Source organism: Panthera onca, chromosome D3, assembly GCF_046562875.1.
Source record: "Panthera onca isolate mPanOnc1 chromosome D3, mPanOnc1 haplotype 2, whole genome shotgun sequence".
In the NCBI taxonomy this organism is placed as follows: Eukaryota; Metazoa; Chordata; class Mammalia; order Carnivora; family Felidae; genus Panthera; species Panthera onca.
Window position 1 is genome coordinate 476342 of NC_138350.1, and position 19317 is coordinate 495658.

Here is a 19317-nt window from a genome sequence, read left to right on the forward strand (position 1 = left end):
CAGAGGGAGCGGCGGGCGCTTCCGGTCTCTCGCGAGAGTTGGGGGGGGAGCGCGCCAAATTTCTCCGGGAGAGCCGGGGCGGCGCGAGCGCGGCGCGATGGTTCTGAGGAACAGCGGGCGGCGGCGCGCGGAACCGGGCGCGGACGGCGAGGCCAGCCGGTGAGGGGCGCCGGGCCGTCCGGGCGGGTGGGCGGCGGGCGTTTGGGGCGCGCGGCCGCGGCGGCCCCGCTCAGGACGCCTCGGTGCGGCGCGTCGGTCCCGGGCTCGCACTGGGTTTCCGTGCGCTTCGCTCCGAGGTCTGTGTGGGAACGTCTGTGGTTGGCGACGTGGCGGCGCAGCAGGTGGGGCCGCCTCCCTGGGTTTGTAACGCGGGCCGGTGGGGGACGGCTTCGTGCAGACCGCGGCGTGCGCGCGCCCCTCGCTCCGCTCCCGCCTGGTGCAGACGGGGGCCTTGCGGGCGCGGGGGGTGCGGAGGTGGGGGGGGGGGGGAGCGCGGAGGCTGAGCGGGCGCGGGGCGCGGGCCGAGTTCCCGGAGCGCTTCCCCGGCTCTCCGCGTGGACGGAGTGGGTCGTTCGAGTGTCGGCTTTCAGCGAGCGCCGCTAGCGTAGGATCTTCCCTTACAGACGAGAGACATACTCCCTTGTATTTGTGTTGACCTTTGATGAGTATCCCAAGTGCTGTTTATTGAGCACCCACTGTATACCTCACGTGCATCATCTGACTTAATTGTCACGCTCGATTTTGGCAGAACTAGAATCCAGGCCAGATCGGTCATCAGGACTCTCGCTTGTGTACTGCGCTGCCGGGCTTTGCGGGCTCATTGTGGTGGTGGATAACGTTGATTTCGCTTTACAGACTAATAAATTTCAGAACGGTCATTTTAAAAATAAAAATACAAAGAAACAGCTTTTTGAGTTAATTGTAGATTCGCAAGCCGTTGTAAGAAATGACACACAGATCGCGTGCACCCCTAAGCCATAAGGTTCACCCTGGGGGTAACATCTTAGTTGCTAAAGCCCAAGGTTGCAACCAGGAAATTGACGTGCATGCAGTGCATGGACACTCGTGTGTGTGTGTGTGTGTGTGTGTGTGTGTGTTTACTCGCGTGTGTGCACATCGTATGTGACCACCACCACAATCAAGGCGCAGAACAGTTCTAGCCCACGGGTCGCTCCTGCTGCCCTTTTGTGGCCACAGCCGCCTCCGCTCCCCCCTCTTCCTCATCCATGCCAGCCACTACTCTTGTCCACTCTGGTTTTACTCCAAGGATGCTGTCTCCGTGGAATTGTGGAGTGTGTGATTTTAGAGGGTTGGCTTTTTTCACTCTGAATAATACCCTTGATGGGTAAGTTTGTTCCTTCTTCTTGACCAATAGTATTGCACGGGAAGGATACAGCCCAGGTTGATGACTCACCTGCTAAGGAGTCCCTGGGCGGTTTCCACTTTGGGTTATCGTGAGTGGGCTGCTAGGCACAGTCACGCGCAAGTGTGCGTGTGAACGTGGGTTTCTTTTCTCCGGGGTAAGTGCCCAGGAGCGCAATGCTGGACTTGGTGCATTTTTAGTATCCCATAAGGCAGCAGTGTCCAGTCAGGATGGTTTTTTTTTAAGTTTTTCTTTTTTAGTTTATTTTTTTAAAGAGACAGAGCGGGCGAGGGGTAGAGAGGATCTGAAGCAGGCTCTGTGCTGCCAGCAGAGAACCCGATGCGGGGCTCACACTCACAAACCACGAGGTCACGACTTGAGACAAAGTTGGACGCTCAACCACTGAGCCCCCTCAGGCGCCCCACGATTGTTTTTATTAGCGCTCTGGTTACAGAGCCCAGCGTGTTTTGCGGATCCTGCCTGTCGCGTTTCCCGTGACATTTGTTGTCCTAATGAATTGTTCTGCCACACGTGAGGTGTTTTGGGGGACGCATCTCCTGTGTCACATCCAAAATGGTCACGCTGGGTGGACGGAGGGTTGTGGGAATAGATGGCGTCGTGATTGGTGAAGACGCATTTCCCTCCTTTCGTGCAGGGACGATGGCCCCTCTTCCTCTGTCTCAGCACTTAAGCGCCTGGAGCGCAGTCAGCGGACAGATAAGATGGATTTGCGCTTTGGTTTTGAGAGACTCAAGGAGCCTGGTGAGAAGACGGGCTGGCTCATCAACATGCACCCCGTAAGCACCTGGGCTTTTTCTCGGGCCTCGTCCCGCTCAGGAGGGCAGCTGCGGCCCTCGGAGCAGCCTTGGCCTTGGCAGCGTGGGGGATACCGGCGGAGACGGCACCGTTTGTAGCTCTCCGACCTCCCTCTTGCACACCGCTGGGTCGTGTAGGGGCTACGGGGAAGACCAGGGTGAAGGGTGTCCCTGTTAACCCACAAGAATGAAGTTTTCGGGGATGAGGGGGGGATTGAGAGAAACCCTCATTTGAAAGGTGTTGCGATGCGGTTCTTGTGAATGGGGCTGCGGGATGGGGGCGGGGCAGGGAGAAAGGGTTTGTTTTTGTGCTCAGTTTCCCAGAGAGTGAAAAGCAAGAGGGGTCTTGGACTGTGCGGCGGGTAAGGTGCCTGTGCTGGCTGGTTCTCTCGTAGACCGAGATTTTAGATGAAGATAAACGCCTGGTCAGTGCGGTGGATTACTACTTTATTCAAGATGACGGGAGCAGATTTAAGGTAAGCCCCTGGACCCCAAGAAGCTAAAACCCACTCAAGTGATGAGGTGTAGCTGGGTCCAAAGCGGTAGCTGTGAGGAGAGGGGTTGGGAGCTGTCAGGGACACGGGTCCCTTGGAGCCACATGGGTCACCATTTAGGATGTCATAAGAGGAGCCAGCTTGGACAGACTGGAAGAGCAGTGTCGTCTGTCTCAGACTTTTGCCCCTGCCATATGTGCAGCTCTTAATTTCCTGCTGCAGCACCTTTTTTTTTTTTTTTTTTTAAATTTTTTTAATGTTTATTTATTTTTGAGACAGAGACAGAGCACGAATGGGGGAGGGGCAGAGAGAGAGGGAGACACAGAGTCTGAAGCAGGCTCCAGGCTCTGAGCTGTCAGCACAGAGCCCGACGTGGGGCTCGAACTCACCGACCCTGAGATCGTGACCTGAGCCAAAGTCGGAAGCTCAACTGACTGAGCCACCCAGGTGCCCCTTCAGCATCTTTAAAGAGGTGTCAAGGGCAAGGGTGCATCGGATCCAGGCTGCTCACGAGTATAACAGCAAACAGTGTGTCTTCACTCGTCTCCCTTTTTTCTTTCTTGTTGCCTCTGAATGGTCGGTGGCTTTCGCAGGTGGCCTTGCCCTACAAGCCATATTTCTACATTGCAACCAGAAAGGTAAGTGTGGTTAGTAGCGTCAGGTCACACGACCTGAGCCTCAAATATGGGGAGCTTCGGAACTGAACGTAAAGGGGCCTCTAGAGAAACGGGCCAGGAAGACAGATTTCACTGTAGAAAGTCCTTTCACTCTGATCTCAATTTAGGGTTGTGAGCGAGAAGTTTCATCTTTTCTCTCCAAGAAGTTTCAGGGTAAAATTGCTAAAGTAGAGACTGTCCCCAAAGAGGATCTGGACTTGGTGAGTACCACTTGGCCCTTCCAGGATAAATGAGGCTGGGTCTGCCCTGCACACGGGGTGAGATGGGTGAGATGGGAGGAGGCCAAGTTTAGCACCTGTGGGGTGGTACGGGTGGCGGGGCTTCGGTGACCGTCCGTATGTCCTGGAGAAGCCCAGTGGCATAGTTGGTGCCACACGCAGAGTTGGACAAGGTGCTTTGGACTTGCTGACTCTTCCATTCGTGGGTTTACCTTTGAGTCGTTCTCCCCTTATTTTCTTTCCCCAATAAAGTCTTTTTTCTCTTGAGCTCATGAGCACAATCTCTTCATTTTGTAGCCAAATCACTTGGTGGGTTTGAAGCGAAATTACATTAAGCTGTCCTTCAACACGGTGGAGGACCTTGTCAGAGTGAGGAAGGACATCTCCCCTGCCGTGAGGAAGAGCCGGGAGCAGGGCCACGCCAGTGATGCCTACACAGCTATGCTGTCCAGGTGAGCTTACCTGTTGTAAGCAGCCAGTGAGTCCACACGGACGGGTTCCTGGAGTGTGTCCTGAGGGGCAAGATGGATGGGAGGTAGGAAAACCCAGTGGTGAAGTAACTTCACCAAGCCATAAGGATTGGCTTGTCCAGTGTGGAAGCACTTTCAAGCAATTAGATAGAATTTCTTTCTTTCTTTCTTTCTTTCTTTCTTTCTTTCTTTCTTTCTTTCTTTCTTTCTTTCTTTCTTATTAATATTTGAGAGGGAGAGAGAGCATGAACGCACAAGCAGGGGGAGGGCCAGAGAGAGAGAGAGAGAGAGAGAGAGAGAGAGAGAGACATAGAATCTGCAGCAGGCTCCAGGCTCTGAGCTGTCAACACAGAGCCCAACACGGGGCTTAAACTCATGAGCCGTGAGATCATGACCTGAGCCAAAGTCGGACGCTTAACCAACTGAGCCGCCCAGGTGCCCCTAGATAGAATTTCTTATGTGCTACATTTTTGTTAAAGAAATGGTGGTTTCTTGGCTTACATTTGAGCTCTTCCTCTTTTCTTACATAGCGGTGGGTTTGTGGCTCTAAAATTGAGTTGCTGTAACAGAGACATTTTGGATTCCTAGGCACACCACTTCGCTTCAGTCTGTTTTCATGGCTTATGGCAAGTGTCAAGCTGCCTTCAGAGTTTACTGCATGCCTGGAGTTACATAGCACATCTTCTCTAGAAAACTTTGGGTGTTATACAGAAAAATGTAAATATAGGGCGCCCAACTCTGTTCATCAAGTGTTTAGATATCAACAATAATAGGAAACAGGATAAGAGATTAAGAAGAGGAAATCTTGGGGTGCCTGGGTGGCTCAGTCAGTTAAGTGTCCGACTCTTGGTTTTGGCTCAGGTCATGAGATTGAGCCTCTCGTTGGGCTCCACACTGAGTATGGAGCCTGCTTGGGATTTTGTCTCCCCCCGTCCCTAGCTCACTCTCTGTCTCTCTCTCAAAATAAATAAAGAAAAGACGAGGAAATCTTGGATAATTAAAACTTATGAAGACTTCAAGAGAGCTAATCATATTCTCTGAAAAAAGATCAATTTGGGACCCTGAACATTTCTGCACTGCACCTGCCCCCTGCCCCCAGTATAATTACCTTTTATAGTATTGCAAGGTGTACCCAGAGGCCTAAGCCTTTTCTCTAAAACTCGTTGTCTTTTTTTTCCCCTTTAATAGTCCATTTAGTGTTCTGAAGCTTACTGGGCTGATATTAGAGTTAATATTCTAGTGACTGTGATTTCCTGCTTTCCAATGATAAGGTAATTATGGTACTGAAAATTGCTACTTACCAGCTGCTGTGCCACGCAGAGAGCTCTATGAGTGTTACCTCACGACACTCCTGCAGGGTGGACGTGTTCCTGTGACCCTTGTTCTTTTAAAAAAAAAAAATTTTTTTTTAATGTTTATTTTTGAGACAGAGAGAGACAGAGCATGAACGGGGAAGGGTCAGAGAGAGAGGGAGACACGGAATCCGAAGCAGGCTCCAGGCTCTGAGCTGTCAGCACAGAGCCCAACGTGGGGCTCGAACTCATGGACCGTGAGATCATGACCTGAGCTGAAGTCAGACTCTTAATCAACTGAGCCACCTAGGCACCCCATGACTCTCGTTCTTGATGGGGAAACAAGGTCAGCCAGGGTGGTTCACATCTGTACATATGCCTCCCAAGTAACAGAGCATTTTCCTTTCTTTGTTTCTAATTGGGATGTAATGTACATCCCCTAAAATACGTGTTCGGAGCTCTCACTGAATTTCCTGCCCGTAGCCTGCTGCTTGTGGGAGGCTGTCATCCAACGTCGTCCTTTTTGTTTAAAGGATTTTTTTTTTTTTAGTTTGTTTTTGAGAGAGAGGGAAAGAACATGAGCAGGGTAGGGGCAGAGAGAGGGAGAGAGAGATCCCAAGCAGACTCCACGCTGTCCGGGCAGAGCCTGACACGGGGCTCAGACTAATGAACCGAGAGATCATGACCTGAGCCAAAATCAGGAGTCAGATACTTAACCGACTGAGCACCCCAGCATCCCTGCCAACCGTCCCCCCCCCCCCCCCCCGCCCCACTAATTCTTTAAGAAGAGCCTGTCCTGGTCATCTTAGCCACCTTCTACCTTTTGTGTTTACTCCACACGGACTCTGGTCCCCCCTGCGCCGTCCCCGAGCAGACGGTAGTTAGGAGTATCCTCTCTCTGTTTCACAGTGTTCTGCAAGGGGGCAGTGTGGTTGTTGATGAAGAGGAAGCCTCTAAGAAGGTCACTGACCAGTTGGACAACATCGTGGACATGCGAGAGTATGATGTGCCCTATCACATCCGCCTCTCCATTGACCTGAAGATCCATGTGGTGAGTGGGCCGTCGCTTTCGGGCAGCCCCTGGCGGTCAGGAGGTGACACTGAAGAGAAATACCCCTCCTGGGACAGATGCAGACTCTTGATAAACACGCTGCACGTCCCGCAGGCTCACTGGTACAACGTCAGGTACCGAGGAAATGCCTTCCCTGTGGAAATCACCCGCCGAGATGACCTTGTTGAACGACCCGTAAGTACTGCTTGCGTTTCCTCCATCCTGGCTTTTCCACTTGTTTCTAGAGAGATCTAATTCGGTGCTGAAGAATGAATACAATTCAGAGATTTGTTTTCTTTTTCCCCAAATACTTTCTTAAAAAAGTTGTAGAGAAATCTTTTTCCTTTTTCTTTTTTGTCGGTTTCTGATGAGGTGTGATTTCACTTAGTGCTTGTATGTCACCATGTGATGTCCTTGTTTGAGCTAGGCTGGATCTGAACTTCAAAGGAGAGCTCCGACTTCCATTTTGGATGGTTGGTAGCGACGTGATGGGGTGAAAAGCAGATTCGTATGTGGAAGGCTTTGGTTCAGGAACACATTTGTGATCTTGGGCAAGTCTGTACTCTGTTTTCTCATTTCCAAAGTGGAGATGTTGACTCTAGCACAGTCTTCCGTGTGGGTTATTGTAAAGGTCAAAAGGAGGTCAAAAGGTCAAAATGATTTTAAAGTACTTTGTGACTCAAGTGCTCTGTAATTCTAGGATTTTCCCATCATGCTTTAGCCTCTCATAGGTGTTTAAGATTTCATACCCTCCGTGAATCGTGGTGTTCTTGACATAGGTTAGTCAACCCAAAATGCCTGTCTCGCTTCTTTTGGAACCTCTCTCTGTGGCTGCTTGGCTCTTGTTTTAGCAGCTGGAGCTGGAGGTGGTGGGTGTCGGGAAGACCGTTGGCGTCTCCAGAGCTCAGCTTGGTTTACGTCCAACTTAATGAGATGTCCCTGCAGGACCCTGTGGTTTTGGCATTTGACATCGAGACAACCAAACTGCCCCTCAAGTTTCCAGACGCTGAGACTGACCAGATTATGATGATTTCCTATATGATTGACGGTCAGGTAAGTGGTGCCTCTTGGGGTGTACGCTTCCTGGGAGCAGCATGCAGCCTGTGGCTGGTGTTTTTTCGGTGAAAATAAGTGAGTTGAGTCCAGGAAAGTGAAGAAACAAGCCGTGCCCCTGCCTTCCAATCTGAGTCTGACACGTTTGGGGTCTAGGGGCTACAGCTCCTGGTGGGCGAGGGGCCTCCCGTTGCTGCAGACTCTTGTCGCAGGAGCTTCTGTGCCGAGTGTGGGGAGGTGTGTTTGGCTTTTTGTGTCCTAACTCACACCGACTGCTCACACGCTTCCCAGGGCTACCTCATCACCAACAGGGAGATAGTGTCAGAGGATGTTGGAGATTTCGAGTTCACCCCCAAGCCAGAGTATGAGGGACCCTTCTGTGTCTTCAATGAACCCGACGAGGTAAAGAGGTGTCACGTGGGAAACTCCCTGGTGTTTGGGGTGATACCGGAAGAAGAGCCCCCTGACTCTTGAGGCCTCAGTGCTCATTTAACCAGAATGGCAGCTTGCTGGTCTGGGTTCCTGGCGGTATGGTCCTCGTTCACACTGGGGGCACAGGGTGGGTGTGGAAATGAGATACAGCATGAGATACAGCCTGCTTTTCCGAAATTTTGGGAGGGGTGGTTGGAAGTAGCTGGAAGAAGAGACACACAAATCTGCTGACTGCTATGAATCATTGAATTCAGGTTCATCTGATCCAGAGGTGGTTTGAACACGTCCAAGAGGCCAAACCCACCATCATGGTCACCTACAATGGGGACTTTTTTGACTGGTGAGTCTGACGTCTAGTTTGTGAGTAACTGGAGTGTGTCGGGGAGGGGATGTTGTGTGGCGCTGTGAATGTACTCACGCTAACGAGCTGTATACTTAGAAATGGTTAAGATGTAGAGGAGAGGTGGGGGGAGGGGGTTCCTGGGTTTGCTCGGGAGTCTTGTGGGGCAGTCTTTCTGTATTTGAGGGAGCTGAAGAATACCTGCCGTGCGCTCCTTTATCTGCCCTCATCCCTAGGCCGTTTGTGGAGGCCAGAGCGGCGGTCCACGGGCTGAGCATGTACCAGGAGATAGGGTTCCAGAAGGACAGCCAGGGGGAGTATAAGGCATCCCAGTGCATCCACATGGACTGTCTCAGGTAGGCCCGGCGGCTCCTGGCGCTGTCTTAGGGGGCTTTCTGTGTGCGGGTCCAAGGCTCCCTTCTTGCACACCCTTGTCCTGTCTGCGTCCCTTTGAGGGAGGATGGTGGCCAATGTTGCAGCTCCATCACCTTCAAGGACAGCGGCTGTGGCTGGGTCTGGGAACGTGTTGTCTTCCCTTGTGTGTTCATTACTCCTTCCACCAGCAAACACATCAGTGTCAGGCCTCGGGCTGGGGAAGCCAGAACAGAAAGAGGCCGGGTTGAGTCAGGCCCTGGTGCTGTGAGAGCTCCCCACGGAGGTGAGGGTGCTGCAGCCAGGGGTGTCCGGGCTGGAGAGAAAGGAGGTTTTGTGGGCCTCCTGTACCCTGTGGGGAGGCAGATTTTATCTTGGGGGGCCTGGCATTATGGTGGGGGCCGGAGGGGGCAGATGGGAGTGAGGAGAGGGGTGCACTTGGGCATCCACAGACCAGGGCGGGGGGCAGGGGTACCTGGGACACAGGGAATGTTGGTTCTCAGGGTTTGGGGTGGGCTCTGGAGCAGGAGGGTGGGTTCTAGGTAGAAGCAGGCCTGGGAACGCCACTTGCAGGGGGCGTGGTGATCAACGGATTCCAGAAGAGAAGAAAAAGGACGGGAGGGGGCTTCAGAGGAGGCGGCGATATTGGGAGATCCCAGGGGCACTTCTAGGAGTGAGGATGGCCAAGGGTCTGGAGGCTGAGGGAGGGGAGACTTGATGCAGTCAAGAGAGAGCTGTGGCCGCCAGGGACATGACCACATCCGTCGCGGAGCTGCCTCACAGGGAGGATTTGCAGACAGGTGTGAGGGTGAGGGGCGCAGGGTAGCCCCCGGTTTCCGTGCCGAAGGGACTGTGTAAGCAGAGAGGAGGTTAAGAAGAGCGCCTGAGAGCAGGGAGAGCAGGGCAGACTGGCAGTCCCATGGGACAAGCTGGAGGGGCTGAGGGCTCCCTCCTGCTCAGCGTTCTCTCTCCACAAGGGACAGAGGGAGGCCATGGGACTCGGGAGACTGGCGTTTCCTTGTGTTTGTGGGCGTATCTGTGAGATTACCTGGATCTGGGATAGAGGCTTCGCAAGGCGCCTGTGCCGTGCGGGGTCTCGGTGGCAATCCTGGGCGTATCTGTTGGGACGAGCCGTCTTTCTGTGTCGTGTCCAGCGGGGCTGCCTCTCGCAGTGCGTGGGCTGTGTCTCAGAGCCATCTCTGACCTTTGCACGTGTTCTTGTTCCTAGGTGGGTGAAGAGGGACAGTTACCTTCCTGTGGGCAGTCACAACCTCAAGGCGGCTGCCAAAGCCAAGTTGGGCTACGACCCTGTGGAGCTGGACCCTGAAGACATGTGCCGGATGGCCACCGAGCAGCCCCAGGCATGCGCCTCTCCTCACGGCCTTTACCTGTAGCTCCCACACGGTGCCTGCCCAGCTCCTGGTCGCTCTTACCGCCCTGTGTTCTCTCCTCAGACTCTGGCCACATACTCGGTGTCAGACGCGGTGGCCACGTACTACCTGTACATGAAGTACGTCCACCCCTTCATATTCGCCCTCTGCACCATTATCCCCATGGAGCCTGACGAGGTCAGTGCGTCTCCCGGCCCCGTGTGCCGGTGTCAGCCCGCCGCCCTTGGAGCTTGTCCCCGGCGGCTGCCGTGGATGCAGCTGTGTGATTTTGGCGTTTGGTTTGAAGTCTGGCTTTTCCCCCGCAGGTGCTGCGGAAGGGCTCCGGGACGCTGTGTGAGGCCTTGTTGATGGTGCAGGCCTTCCATGCCAACATCATCTTCCCCAACAAGCAGGAGCAGGAGTTTAACAAGCTGACCGATGATGGCCACGTGCTGGACGCCGAGACCTATGTGGGTGGCCACGTGGAGGCCCTGGAGTCGGGCGTGTTCCGCAGTGACATCCCCTGCCGGTTCAGGATGGTGAGCCCTCCCCGCTCTCCCGAGGGCTGAGACCCAGAAGCCTCCAGGGCTGCAGTACAGCCCTCACCCCTTTCTTGCCCTGTGGGTCCCTCACCAGCCCTCCCTTGTCTGGCCTGTCCTTGACTGAGGTGCTGCGGGACAAGCCCTTGGCTTCTCCGGGCCGGTCCCGGCAGTGTCCTGCCCGAGGTAGTTGGGTACGTGTGAGGGCGTTTTCCCTTCTCACTTGCGTTCTCTCTTGGTCATCTGTACTAGAATCCTGCCGCCTTTGACTTCCTGCTGCAGCGGGTGGAGAAGACCATGCGTCATGCCATCGAGGAAGAGGAGAAGGTGCCCATGGAGCAGGTCACCAACTTCCAAGAGGTAACGCTCCGGGGGCCAGGAGAGACCGTCTTCACACGCCCTGCTTGTAGACTGGCTGCTTTCAGTAGCATGCACCTACTGTGTGCTGGTACTTGGGCTCCGAGCCAGGTGATACAGAGTCTGTTCTGGTCTGCTTGGGGGGCACAGGACAGTGTTGTGGTTACGGTGAATGACTGGGCTTTGGGAGATGGTAGAGATTCACAAGTTGGCCGTGGGGTCTTGAGCTGGCTATTGCTTAGAACATAGTGGTGGGTGGAAGCAGGACAAAGGCGAGGGATAGGCCTTATGCCCAGTTCATTTGGACTTTATTTTGTAGGCAGTGAGGAGCCACTGGTTTTAATTTTTGTTGTTAAGGAGACTTTAAAAGTGATGATAGTCAATTCCTACAGGTGACAGAGTAGAATATAGTGACTGTAAAAACTGTCCAATAATGGTTAGAAAGCACCATTTACAAGTGCTACGTGCCTGGAGACCCCAGGTACCTCCCGCCTTGCTTGTCTTATTTGAACATGGCACTTCTCAGGTGTGTCTGTCGGGCACTGCTCAACACTACAGCATATTGAGTCACTAGTGGTTTGGAGCTTTTACGAGTTTTAGGATTGATTTCAAGAAATATGTCATAACATGGGCAGATGAGTGGGTCTGTCAGTTAAGCGTGTGACTCTTGATTTTAGCTCAGGTCATGATCTTGAGGTTGTGAGATGGAGACCCGCATCAGGCTCCACGCTCAGGGCAGAGATTCTCTCCTCGTCCTCCCCGTCTCTTCTCTCTGTCTGTCTGTCTCTCTCTAAGAAATGTCTCAGAACAGACTCACTAGGCAGAATTCGAATAAGAATGTGGTTACAGGGGCACCTGGGTGGCTCAGTCAGTTAAGTATCCAACTCTTAATAGATTCTTGATATCAGTTCGGGTCACGATCTCATGGTCCTGAGATCGAGCCACACACTGGGCTCTGTGCCGGGTGTGGAGCTTGCTTAAGATTCTCCCTCTCCCTCTGCCCCTCCCCTGCTTGTGCTCTCTGGTCTCTCACACATGAGAAAGCTGTGTTTGTACACTGTAAAGTGCTGTGCAGCTGTTGTCAGCTCCAGCTACCATACACTTTAAGAACTAAGAACAACCTGGGGGCACCTGGGTGGCTTAGTCGCTTAAGCATCCGACTTCGGCTCAGGTCATGATCTCACGGCTCTTGAGTTCAGGCCCCACGTTGGGCTCTGTGCTGACAGCTCGGAGCCTGGAGCCTGCTTCGGATTCTGTGTCTCCCTCTCTCTCTGCCCCTCCCCTGCTCACACTCTGTCTCTGTCTCAAAAACAAATAACATTAGGGGCGCCTGGGTGGCTCAGTCGGTTAAGCGGCCGACTTCGGCTCAGGTCATGATCTCACGGTCCGTGAGTTCGAGCTCCGCGTCGGGCTCTGTGCTGACAGCTCAGAGCCTGGAGCCTGTTTCAGATTCTGTGTCTCCCTCTCTCTGACCCTCCCCCGTTCATGTTCTGTCTCTCTCTGTCTCAAAAATAAATAAACGTTAAAAAAAAAAAAAAATTAAAAAAAACAAAAAAACAACATTAAAAAAACTTAAAAAAAAAAAGGGAACTAAGAACAACCTAGAAGAGTGGCTAGGCTAAAGAACAAATGTGAGTTAACACCTTAGAAGGAACACACTTTCAACTTGAAGAAATAGTGAAATGAGTGAGAACAAAGATATGCTGATCGGAGGGACTCTAGACACCCTGGCGAATCCAGCAGTAGGCTCCTAGAGGACGGAGTATGGCTCCTTCACGGTTTCTAAAGTGTGTTCTAGAGGGCACTGGACTCATCTCTTTGTTCCCGAGGGGCCATCTCATCCCGAGGATGCTGAGGGGAGGTGCCAGCCGGGCATCTCAGCAGCGCAGGTGTGTTCCGTGGGAACTGTGCCTCCCTCCCCTCTTACCTGGACTGTCTCCGTGGGCCTCCTCATTGGCATTTCAGGACCTGCCTCGGTGGAGAAGAATGGAGTGATTATTCAAATGATTGATTTGCTTAAAATTCAACTAGGAACAAATATTAATACTTCTGGTATTTTCTGTTGTATATGATAAACATTCTTCCTTTTAGTCATTGTTGCTGTATAATTTTTGGTGTGTTTTTTTATTTTGACTACTTTGGAGGGTTTTAAGGAATGTTCTCTTGTTGTGTTTTGTTTTTTGAGAGAGAGCTTGCAGGGGTAGGGGTGCAGAGAGAGAGAGAGAGAGAGGGAGAATCCCAAGCAGGCTTCACACACAGTCTAGAGCCTGACGCGGGGCTTGATCTCCCGACCGTGAGATCATGACCTGAGCTGAAATGAAGAGTCGAATGATGCTTAACTGAGCCACCCAGGCGCCCCTTAAGGAGTTTAATACTAAAGGCAATTTTTCATTCAAATGATTTTTCTAATATGACTTCCAAATTTAACACATTTCATTAAAAAAAAAAGATGGCTACTCTCCTGGTTAGTCTTCGTATTTATTCATATGTTTTTTAGTTTTCTCTATTCTTTTTTAAGCTTTTTTTTTTTAATGTTCATTATCTTTGAGAGGAGAGAGCGAGCGGGGGAGGCACAGAGAGAGGGGTAGATACAGAATCCAAAGCAGACTCCAGGCTCTGAGCTGTCAGTACAGAGCCCGACGTGGGGCTTGAACCCACAAACCGTGAGATCATGACCTGAGCTGAAGTCGGACGCTTAACCGAGTGAGCCACCCAGGCGCCCCTGGTTTTCTCTATTCTTAAATGTCTATAACAGACGTTGGCAAACTATAGCCCATGAGGCCTATGTAACCAGCAAGCTAAGAATAGCTTTTACATTTTAAAGATGTTATAAAAAAAAGATTGTGACAGATTGTGTGGCCACAAAACCTAAATTAAGATATTTATTATCTGGTCCCATCCAGAGGTTTCCTGAGTCATTAGATTAACTTCTAAATATACTAATTCTCCAGTTCCGATGTGTACGTTTTGTGCAGAATGAACTTACCAGATAAGTACATATTAATGTTATGATGCAATCAGGTATTAGTTTTGGGAGAGTGAATATATCACCATTAGAAGACCGTTAGTTTTAGGGGCACCAGGGTGGCTCAGTTGGTTAAGCATCCGACTTCGGCTCAGGTCTGGTCTCATCGTTTGTGAGTTTTAGCCCCACATCGGGCTCTGTGCTGACAGCTCGGAGCATGGAGCCTGCTTCTGCTTCTGTGTCTCCCTCTCTCTCTGCCCCTCACCCACTCGTGTTCTGTCTCCCTCTCTTTCTGACCCTCCTCCACTCGCACTCTGTGTCTCTCTCTCAAAAATAAACATTAAAAAAAAAAAAAGAAGTGGACTCTTTCTCTCCCTGTTTTATTTAGGGCTTGGTCTTTAGTATTTTTAATTGTGCTAGTTTCCCCACGTTTACTCTGGGAGGCTTATTCTCGCGGGTTCTCAGTGGCCTCCCCCTGTGTCTGCTGTTGGTCATGGGGGTGTTTCTTCCCATGCTCTGTGATTTTGGGATGTGAATTTGTATTCAGCAGGGAGTCTCCTGCAGCCCATCGGGGGCCGTCAGTTACTTTGACGGTTGTTTGTGGCCGGGGTCCCTTGTCACCTGGTTCCTGGGCCGGAGGGTTCCCAGATCCAGTGGAGTGTAACGTAAACCCCACACTTATTAGAGGGACTAGCCTGCGGTGCCAGATGTGCAGCCCAGAGGAGATGTGATTTTGGTGAGCAGGCTTGTAGTTTATTCTTTCACAGAGGTGGCCTTTGTTGGTCCTGCCTTTTTGGGGGGGTTCTGTTTCGTCCCCCTGTTGTGTGCACGCTTCCTGTCCCTGAGGAGGCACGAGAACCGTGCGGGAGTGCACACACCCTGGGCCAAGGCAGCCGACCTCAGAAAGGCCTGCTCGTGAGGCCGGGAGCTCGGGTCTCAGGAGGGAGGTTTCTCTCCTTTCTCTGACAGGAGTCCCTCCTGAACCTCGCTCACTCGTGCAGACACTGGTTCACACGGAACACCGCCCTCCTGGGAGCCTGTGGTTTGGGTGTGTGTGGGCCAAGGTGCCCAGGTGCCCAGTGCCCAGTGAACACTCTGGGCACTGGGTCCATGAGCAAGATGGCATCAGGCACATGTCCCGGTTTGATGCCGGGAGAATTAAGCTCATCCCAGCTTGAGCCTGACCTCCTCCTGACCTTGCCCCAGTGCCTTTCCCCTTTGCTGATTGAGTTCTGTGTCCTTGCACTGTGAGTCACTACACCTGGGAGTGGTCCTAGAGACCCCGACCCAGAGCCTGGCCTCTGCCAGGCCACCGCTGATGTAGCTCTCTGCTCTGGTTTTGAGTCTCCTCTTCGCTCTTGCCCTCTGGGGGTAACTTAGAAACTCAGTTCTGCATTTACAGGGATAGTCCTCATATTTCATGCAGGATATCTAGGTGTTAGGTACCAGGAGGGTTTTTTTACATAACAGTTTAACCTCTGGCTGGAAACAAATCTGATTCATCGGTTTGTAAAGTAATGCTGGGGACCATCTAGCACTGAGGTTCAGAGTGTGGCGTTTGGGCTAAGGGCGCCTGTGCTTGAGCCCCTGCTAAGCTCTTGAGCCTCTCATGTGTCAGGTGAGGGGCTGCTGAGGCAGGGATATCACATACCCACACTGTGCATGCACACAGGGCACCCAGGAAGGGTGCTGTTGATACTCGAGCTGGGTCTTACACCTTGCTGGCGGGTGGGCCCTGCCATCTGAGTCCACAGTCTTTCAGTTTTCTCCCAGTCCCAAAAGGTCCTCTGGGGTGGAGGCTGCTGCTTCCTGAGATGCTGTGCTCCTTAGGGTTCTTTCCTTGTGAGGTTCCTGTACCTCCCGGACCTAGCATTGGTGGCCAGCGTCTGCTGTCCTTCTGGGACCCACGTGCTTGCTTTGTTGCTGTCTATACAGTCTTTCTCCTTTCTCCGTAGGTGTGTGATCAGATTAAGACCAAGCTCACCTCCCTGAAAGATGTCCCAAACAGAATCGAGTGTCCCCTTATCTACCACCTGGATGTGGGGGCCATGTACCCCAACATCATCCTGACGAACCGCCTGCAGGTGAGACGGATTCCCCTGTCAGAATCGAGCTCTTTTCTGCCCAAATACTAACTGCTGCACTCCCCCCACCCAACCCCACCCCCAGCCCTCTGCCGTGGTGGACGAGGCCACCTGTGCTGCCTGTGACTTCAACAAGCCTGGAGCAGACTGCCAGAGGAAGATGGCCTGGCAGTGGAGGGGCGAGTTCAGTGAGTGCGACCCAGGGGCAGGGGCCGGGTGGCTCAGCAGGCAGCGGGTGCATAGGTCTCTGTCACAGACTCTCCTCTGTCGCCCTCCTAGTGCCAGCCAGTCGCAGCGAGTACCATCGGATTCAGCACCAGCTGGAGTCAGAGAAGTTCCCTCCCTTGACTGCAGAGGGCCCAGCCCGGGCCTTTCACGAGCTGTCCCGCGAGGAGCAGGCTAAATATGAGAAGCGGAGGCTGTCAGGTGAGCAGTTTCCAAACACTGTGGTTCCTCTGACTTGGGCCTTTCTGGTATGTCACAGCTTGATGTCATCTAAACTAGATGTTGCACTAGATAAGAGATGAGATCACTGTGAACTATCTCTTCCTAGCCTCCTTTTCCTTATTTCTCCCTCAGTGAATGTTCGGATGATGAATTCTGCTTCCCGGGCTCTTGCCGAATTTGGCCCGTTCACACTGGGCTGTCCTTTGATAGGATAAACCAGCACTGTCTCTCTGAGTTTCGTGCTCCTCCGTACTGACCTGGGAAGCTTCATTTGTTGGTGTCGGCCTTATCCTGACTTCCTTTGGCTACGTACAGGTGGCCCGGCTATGTCCTGTTTGGGGTCTCACATGCTCCCCTGCTCTCGATTGTGCCGCAGATTACTGCCGGAAGGCCTACAAGAAGATCCACGTGACCAGAGTGGAGGAGCGCCTCACCACCATCTGCCAGCGGGAGAACTCCTTCTATGTGGACACGGTGCGCGCCTTCCGGGACAGGCGCTATGAGTTCAAGGGTCTCCACAAGGCGAGTCTGACCTTTGTGAAGTCAGAACAGTCTAGTCTCTGAGATGAGAGTCCTTGCTTGGTGCTGTCTGGACAGTCATGACTTCCCCAGTTAGGATGTGTGGCTCCCAGCCTCACGCGTTTGGAAAGTAATTGAATGCACGGTTTTGAGTTTGTTTGTTTCTTGTTTTTAAGTAGGCTTCATGCCCAATGTGGAGCCCGGCGAGGGGCCTGAACTCATGACCTGGAGACCAAGACCTAGGATGAGCTCAAGAGTCAGACACATAACCAACTGAGCCACCCAGGCGCCCCTCGGTTATTTTTAGTTTTGAGGATTTAAGGGCCTGAGGCCTTGAAACTATTTTGAATGATTGCTTTTGAAATATTTATTTAGAGCAGGGATCAGCTGACTATGGGTGGGCAGACTTTTTATAAATAAAATTTGATAGGAACGGAGCCGTGTCCGCTGCAGCAGGGAGGTGAGCAGCGGAGCAGAAGCGGAGGCTGCATGAGCACGGTATTGGCCATATGGCCGTAGTTTGCCAGCCTCCGATGGGGACGAATTCGGGTGATTTACTGGCCTGGCTCATCCAGGAGGATCAGGGAAGACACATACCACCTCAGTTGTCATGACAAATCATAGCTTTATACTTAAGCAAATGGGGTTGTTTTTCCTGAAGGACCTTCCTTCATTGTTGGACTCGGTAAGGTCCCTGCTCTGATAGACTTTGTCATTGTAAAAGATACGCGACATAAAACCTAACGTTTTTAAGTGCACGGTTCTGTGGCGTTGGGTGCGTTCACACTGTTATGCAGCCGCCACCCCCGGGCCTTGCCAGAACTCTTCATCTCGCAGAACTAAAACTCGGCACCATTTAACCACAAGCCCCCCATCTCACTTTCGGTCTCTGAGTCCAGCTCCTCTAGGCCCTCACGGAAGGGGAGTCACGCGGTGTTTGTCTCTTATGACGGCTCTTTCCCTTCGTGTCGTGTCCTTGGGTTCGTCCGTGTAGTCGCGGGTGTCAGAATCTCCTTTCGGGGCTGAATGATACTCCGTTGTGTGTACGCACCACATCGTGTGCATCCGCCCCCCGTCCACAGACACTGGGTTGCTTCCGCGGTTTGGCCACTTGAAGAATGCTGCTGTGAACGTGGGTGTGCAAATCTCTTGAAGTCCCTGATGTCATTCTTTTGAGTGTGAACCCCGACGGGATTGCTGGGTCCTGTGCTAATTCCGTTTTTAACCTTTTGAGGAACTGCCATACCGTTTCATGTTAATTAACTATTAAGTTACTTATTCTCTCTCTCTCTCTCTTCAGACAAGCACTAAAAGTGTCTTGTTCTTCAGAGTCTACACAATACCTGGCACATAGTAGGCATTCAACAGATACCTGAATTGTTTCTTTCTTTATATTACTTTATTACTTTTTTGTAGAGAGAGAGCACACGCAGGAGAGGGGCAGAGAGAGAGAATCTTAAGCAGCCTCCATACTCAGTGAGGAGCCCAACACAGGCTCTGTCCCACAACCCTGGCATCATGACCTGAGCTGAAATCAAGAGTTGGATACTTGGGGCGCCCGGGTGGCCCAGCCAGTTAAGCGTCTGACTTCGGCTCAGGTCGGGGTCTCATGGTTTGTGGGTTCGAGCCCCGTGTCGGGCTCTGTGCTGACAGCTCGGAGCCTGGAGCCTCCATCGGATTCTGTGTCTCCCTCTCGCTCTGCCCCTCCCCAGCTTGTGCGCTTGTGCACGCGCTGTCGCTCTGTCTCTCAAAAATAAACACTAAAAAAAAAAAAGAAAGAAACCATGTGCTGGAGTCTCTAGGGGGTCGGTCACGATGTCTGCCCTGTTCATCTGGCTGTGCCACTAGAGACAACGGGATAAGGAAACGTGGCAGAGCATCAACGGTTGTTTTTCCCGATGTGTCTATAGTCTTCGCTTGTATTGGATTTTGAAGGTTTCTATAGATTTGACATTTTCCCAATATGAGAATGCCGGGCCGTGGACCGTAGACTGAGCTGGAGGAACCGAGTTGGTGATCGGTGCGCGTGTGGTTCCAGGTGTGGAAGAAGAAGCTGTCTGCGGCCGTGGAGGTGGGCGACGCCGCCGATGTGAAGCGCTGCAAGAACATGGAGGTCCTGTACGACTCCCTGCAGCTGGCGCACAAGTGCATCCTGAACTCCTTCTACGGCTACGTCATGCGCAAAGGGTGGGCTCCCGGCCGAGGGCCTCACTCCGTGGAGCGCGGGGGGAGAGCCGGGGCGGGCGCGAGGGTGGGGGCGTCCGGCTGCGCCGACCCAGGACGTCTGGACTGCCGGGGACCGGTACCACGGACGTGTTGTCGGAATGTCTTGGGCTGGAGACGGTGATTTGGCAGTTTCCGGTGTATTTATGTGACTTGGTGAATGGCATAACCTGGGGGCTGTAGAGGGTCTAGGCCGTCCTGAAAAAGCACCACGTGAGCCATGGGGGGTGTAAAGC

General features: G+C 52.5%; 1 protein-coding gene across 1 annotated transcript in view; it reads left to right on the top strand.

The window, feature by feature from the left end:
* The first annotated feature begins 49 nt into the window (after nucleotides 1–49).
* The window catches only part of POLE (DNA polymerase epsilon, catalytic subunit), a 45893-nt gene continuing 26625 nt past the window's right edge, over nucleotides 50–19317 (top strand). The window contains exons 1-21 of the mRNA XM_060612025.3: nucleotides 50–159; nucleotides 2019–2160; nucleotides 2574–2654; nucleotides 3266–3310; nucleotides 3457–3549; nucleotides 3865–4019; nucleotides 6239–6380; nucleotides 6495–6575; nucleotides 7326–7433; nucleotides 7725–7835; nucleotides 8120–8205; nucleotides 8442–8561; nucleotides 9806–9938; nucleotides 10032–10145; nucleotides 10274–10486; nucleotides 10739–10846; nucleotides 15764–15892; nucleotides 15978–16080; nucleotides 16172–16318; nucleotides 16716–16861; nucleotides 18897–19045. Of these exons, the coding sequence (XP_060468008.3) occupies nucleotides 98–159; nucleotides 2019–2160; nucleotides 2574–2654; nucleotides 3266–3310; nucleotides 3457–3549; nucleotides 3865–4019; nucleotides 6239–6380; nucleotides 6495–6575; nucleotides 7326–7433; nucleotides 7725–7835; nucleotides 8120–8205; nucleotides 8442–8561; nucleotides 9806–9938; nucleotides 10032–10145; nucleotides 10274–10486; nucleotides 10739–10846; nucleotides 15764–15892; nucleotides 15978–16080; nucleotides 16172–16318; nucleotides 16716–16861; nucleotides 18897–19045 (2468 nt within the window). The 5' untranslated portion in view covers nucleotides 50–97. The remainder of the gene's footprint in view (nucleotides 160–2018; nucleotides 2161–2573; nucleotides 2655–3265; nucleotides 3311–3456; nucleotides 3550–3864; nucleotides 4020–6238; nucleotides 6381–6494; nucleotides 6576–7325; nucleotides 7434–7724; nucleotides 7836–8119; nucleotides 8206–8441; nucleotides 8562–9805; nucleotides 9939–10031; nucleotides 10146–10273; nucleotides 10487–10738; nucleotides 10847–15763; nucleotides 15893–15977; nucleotides 16081–16171; nucleotides 16319–16715; nucleotides 16862–18896; nucleotides 19046–19317) is intronic.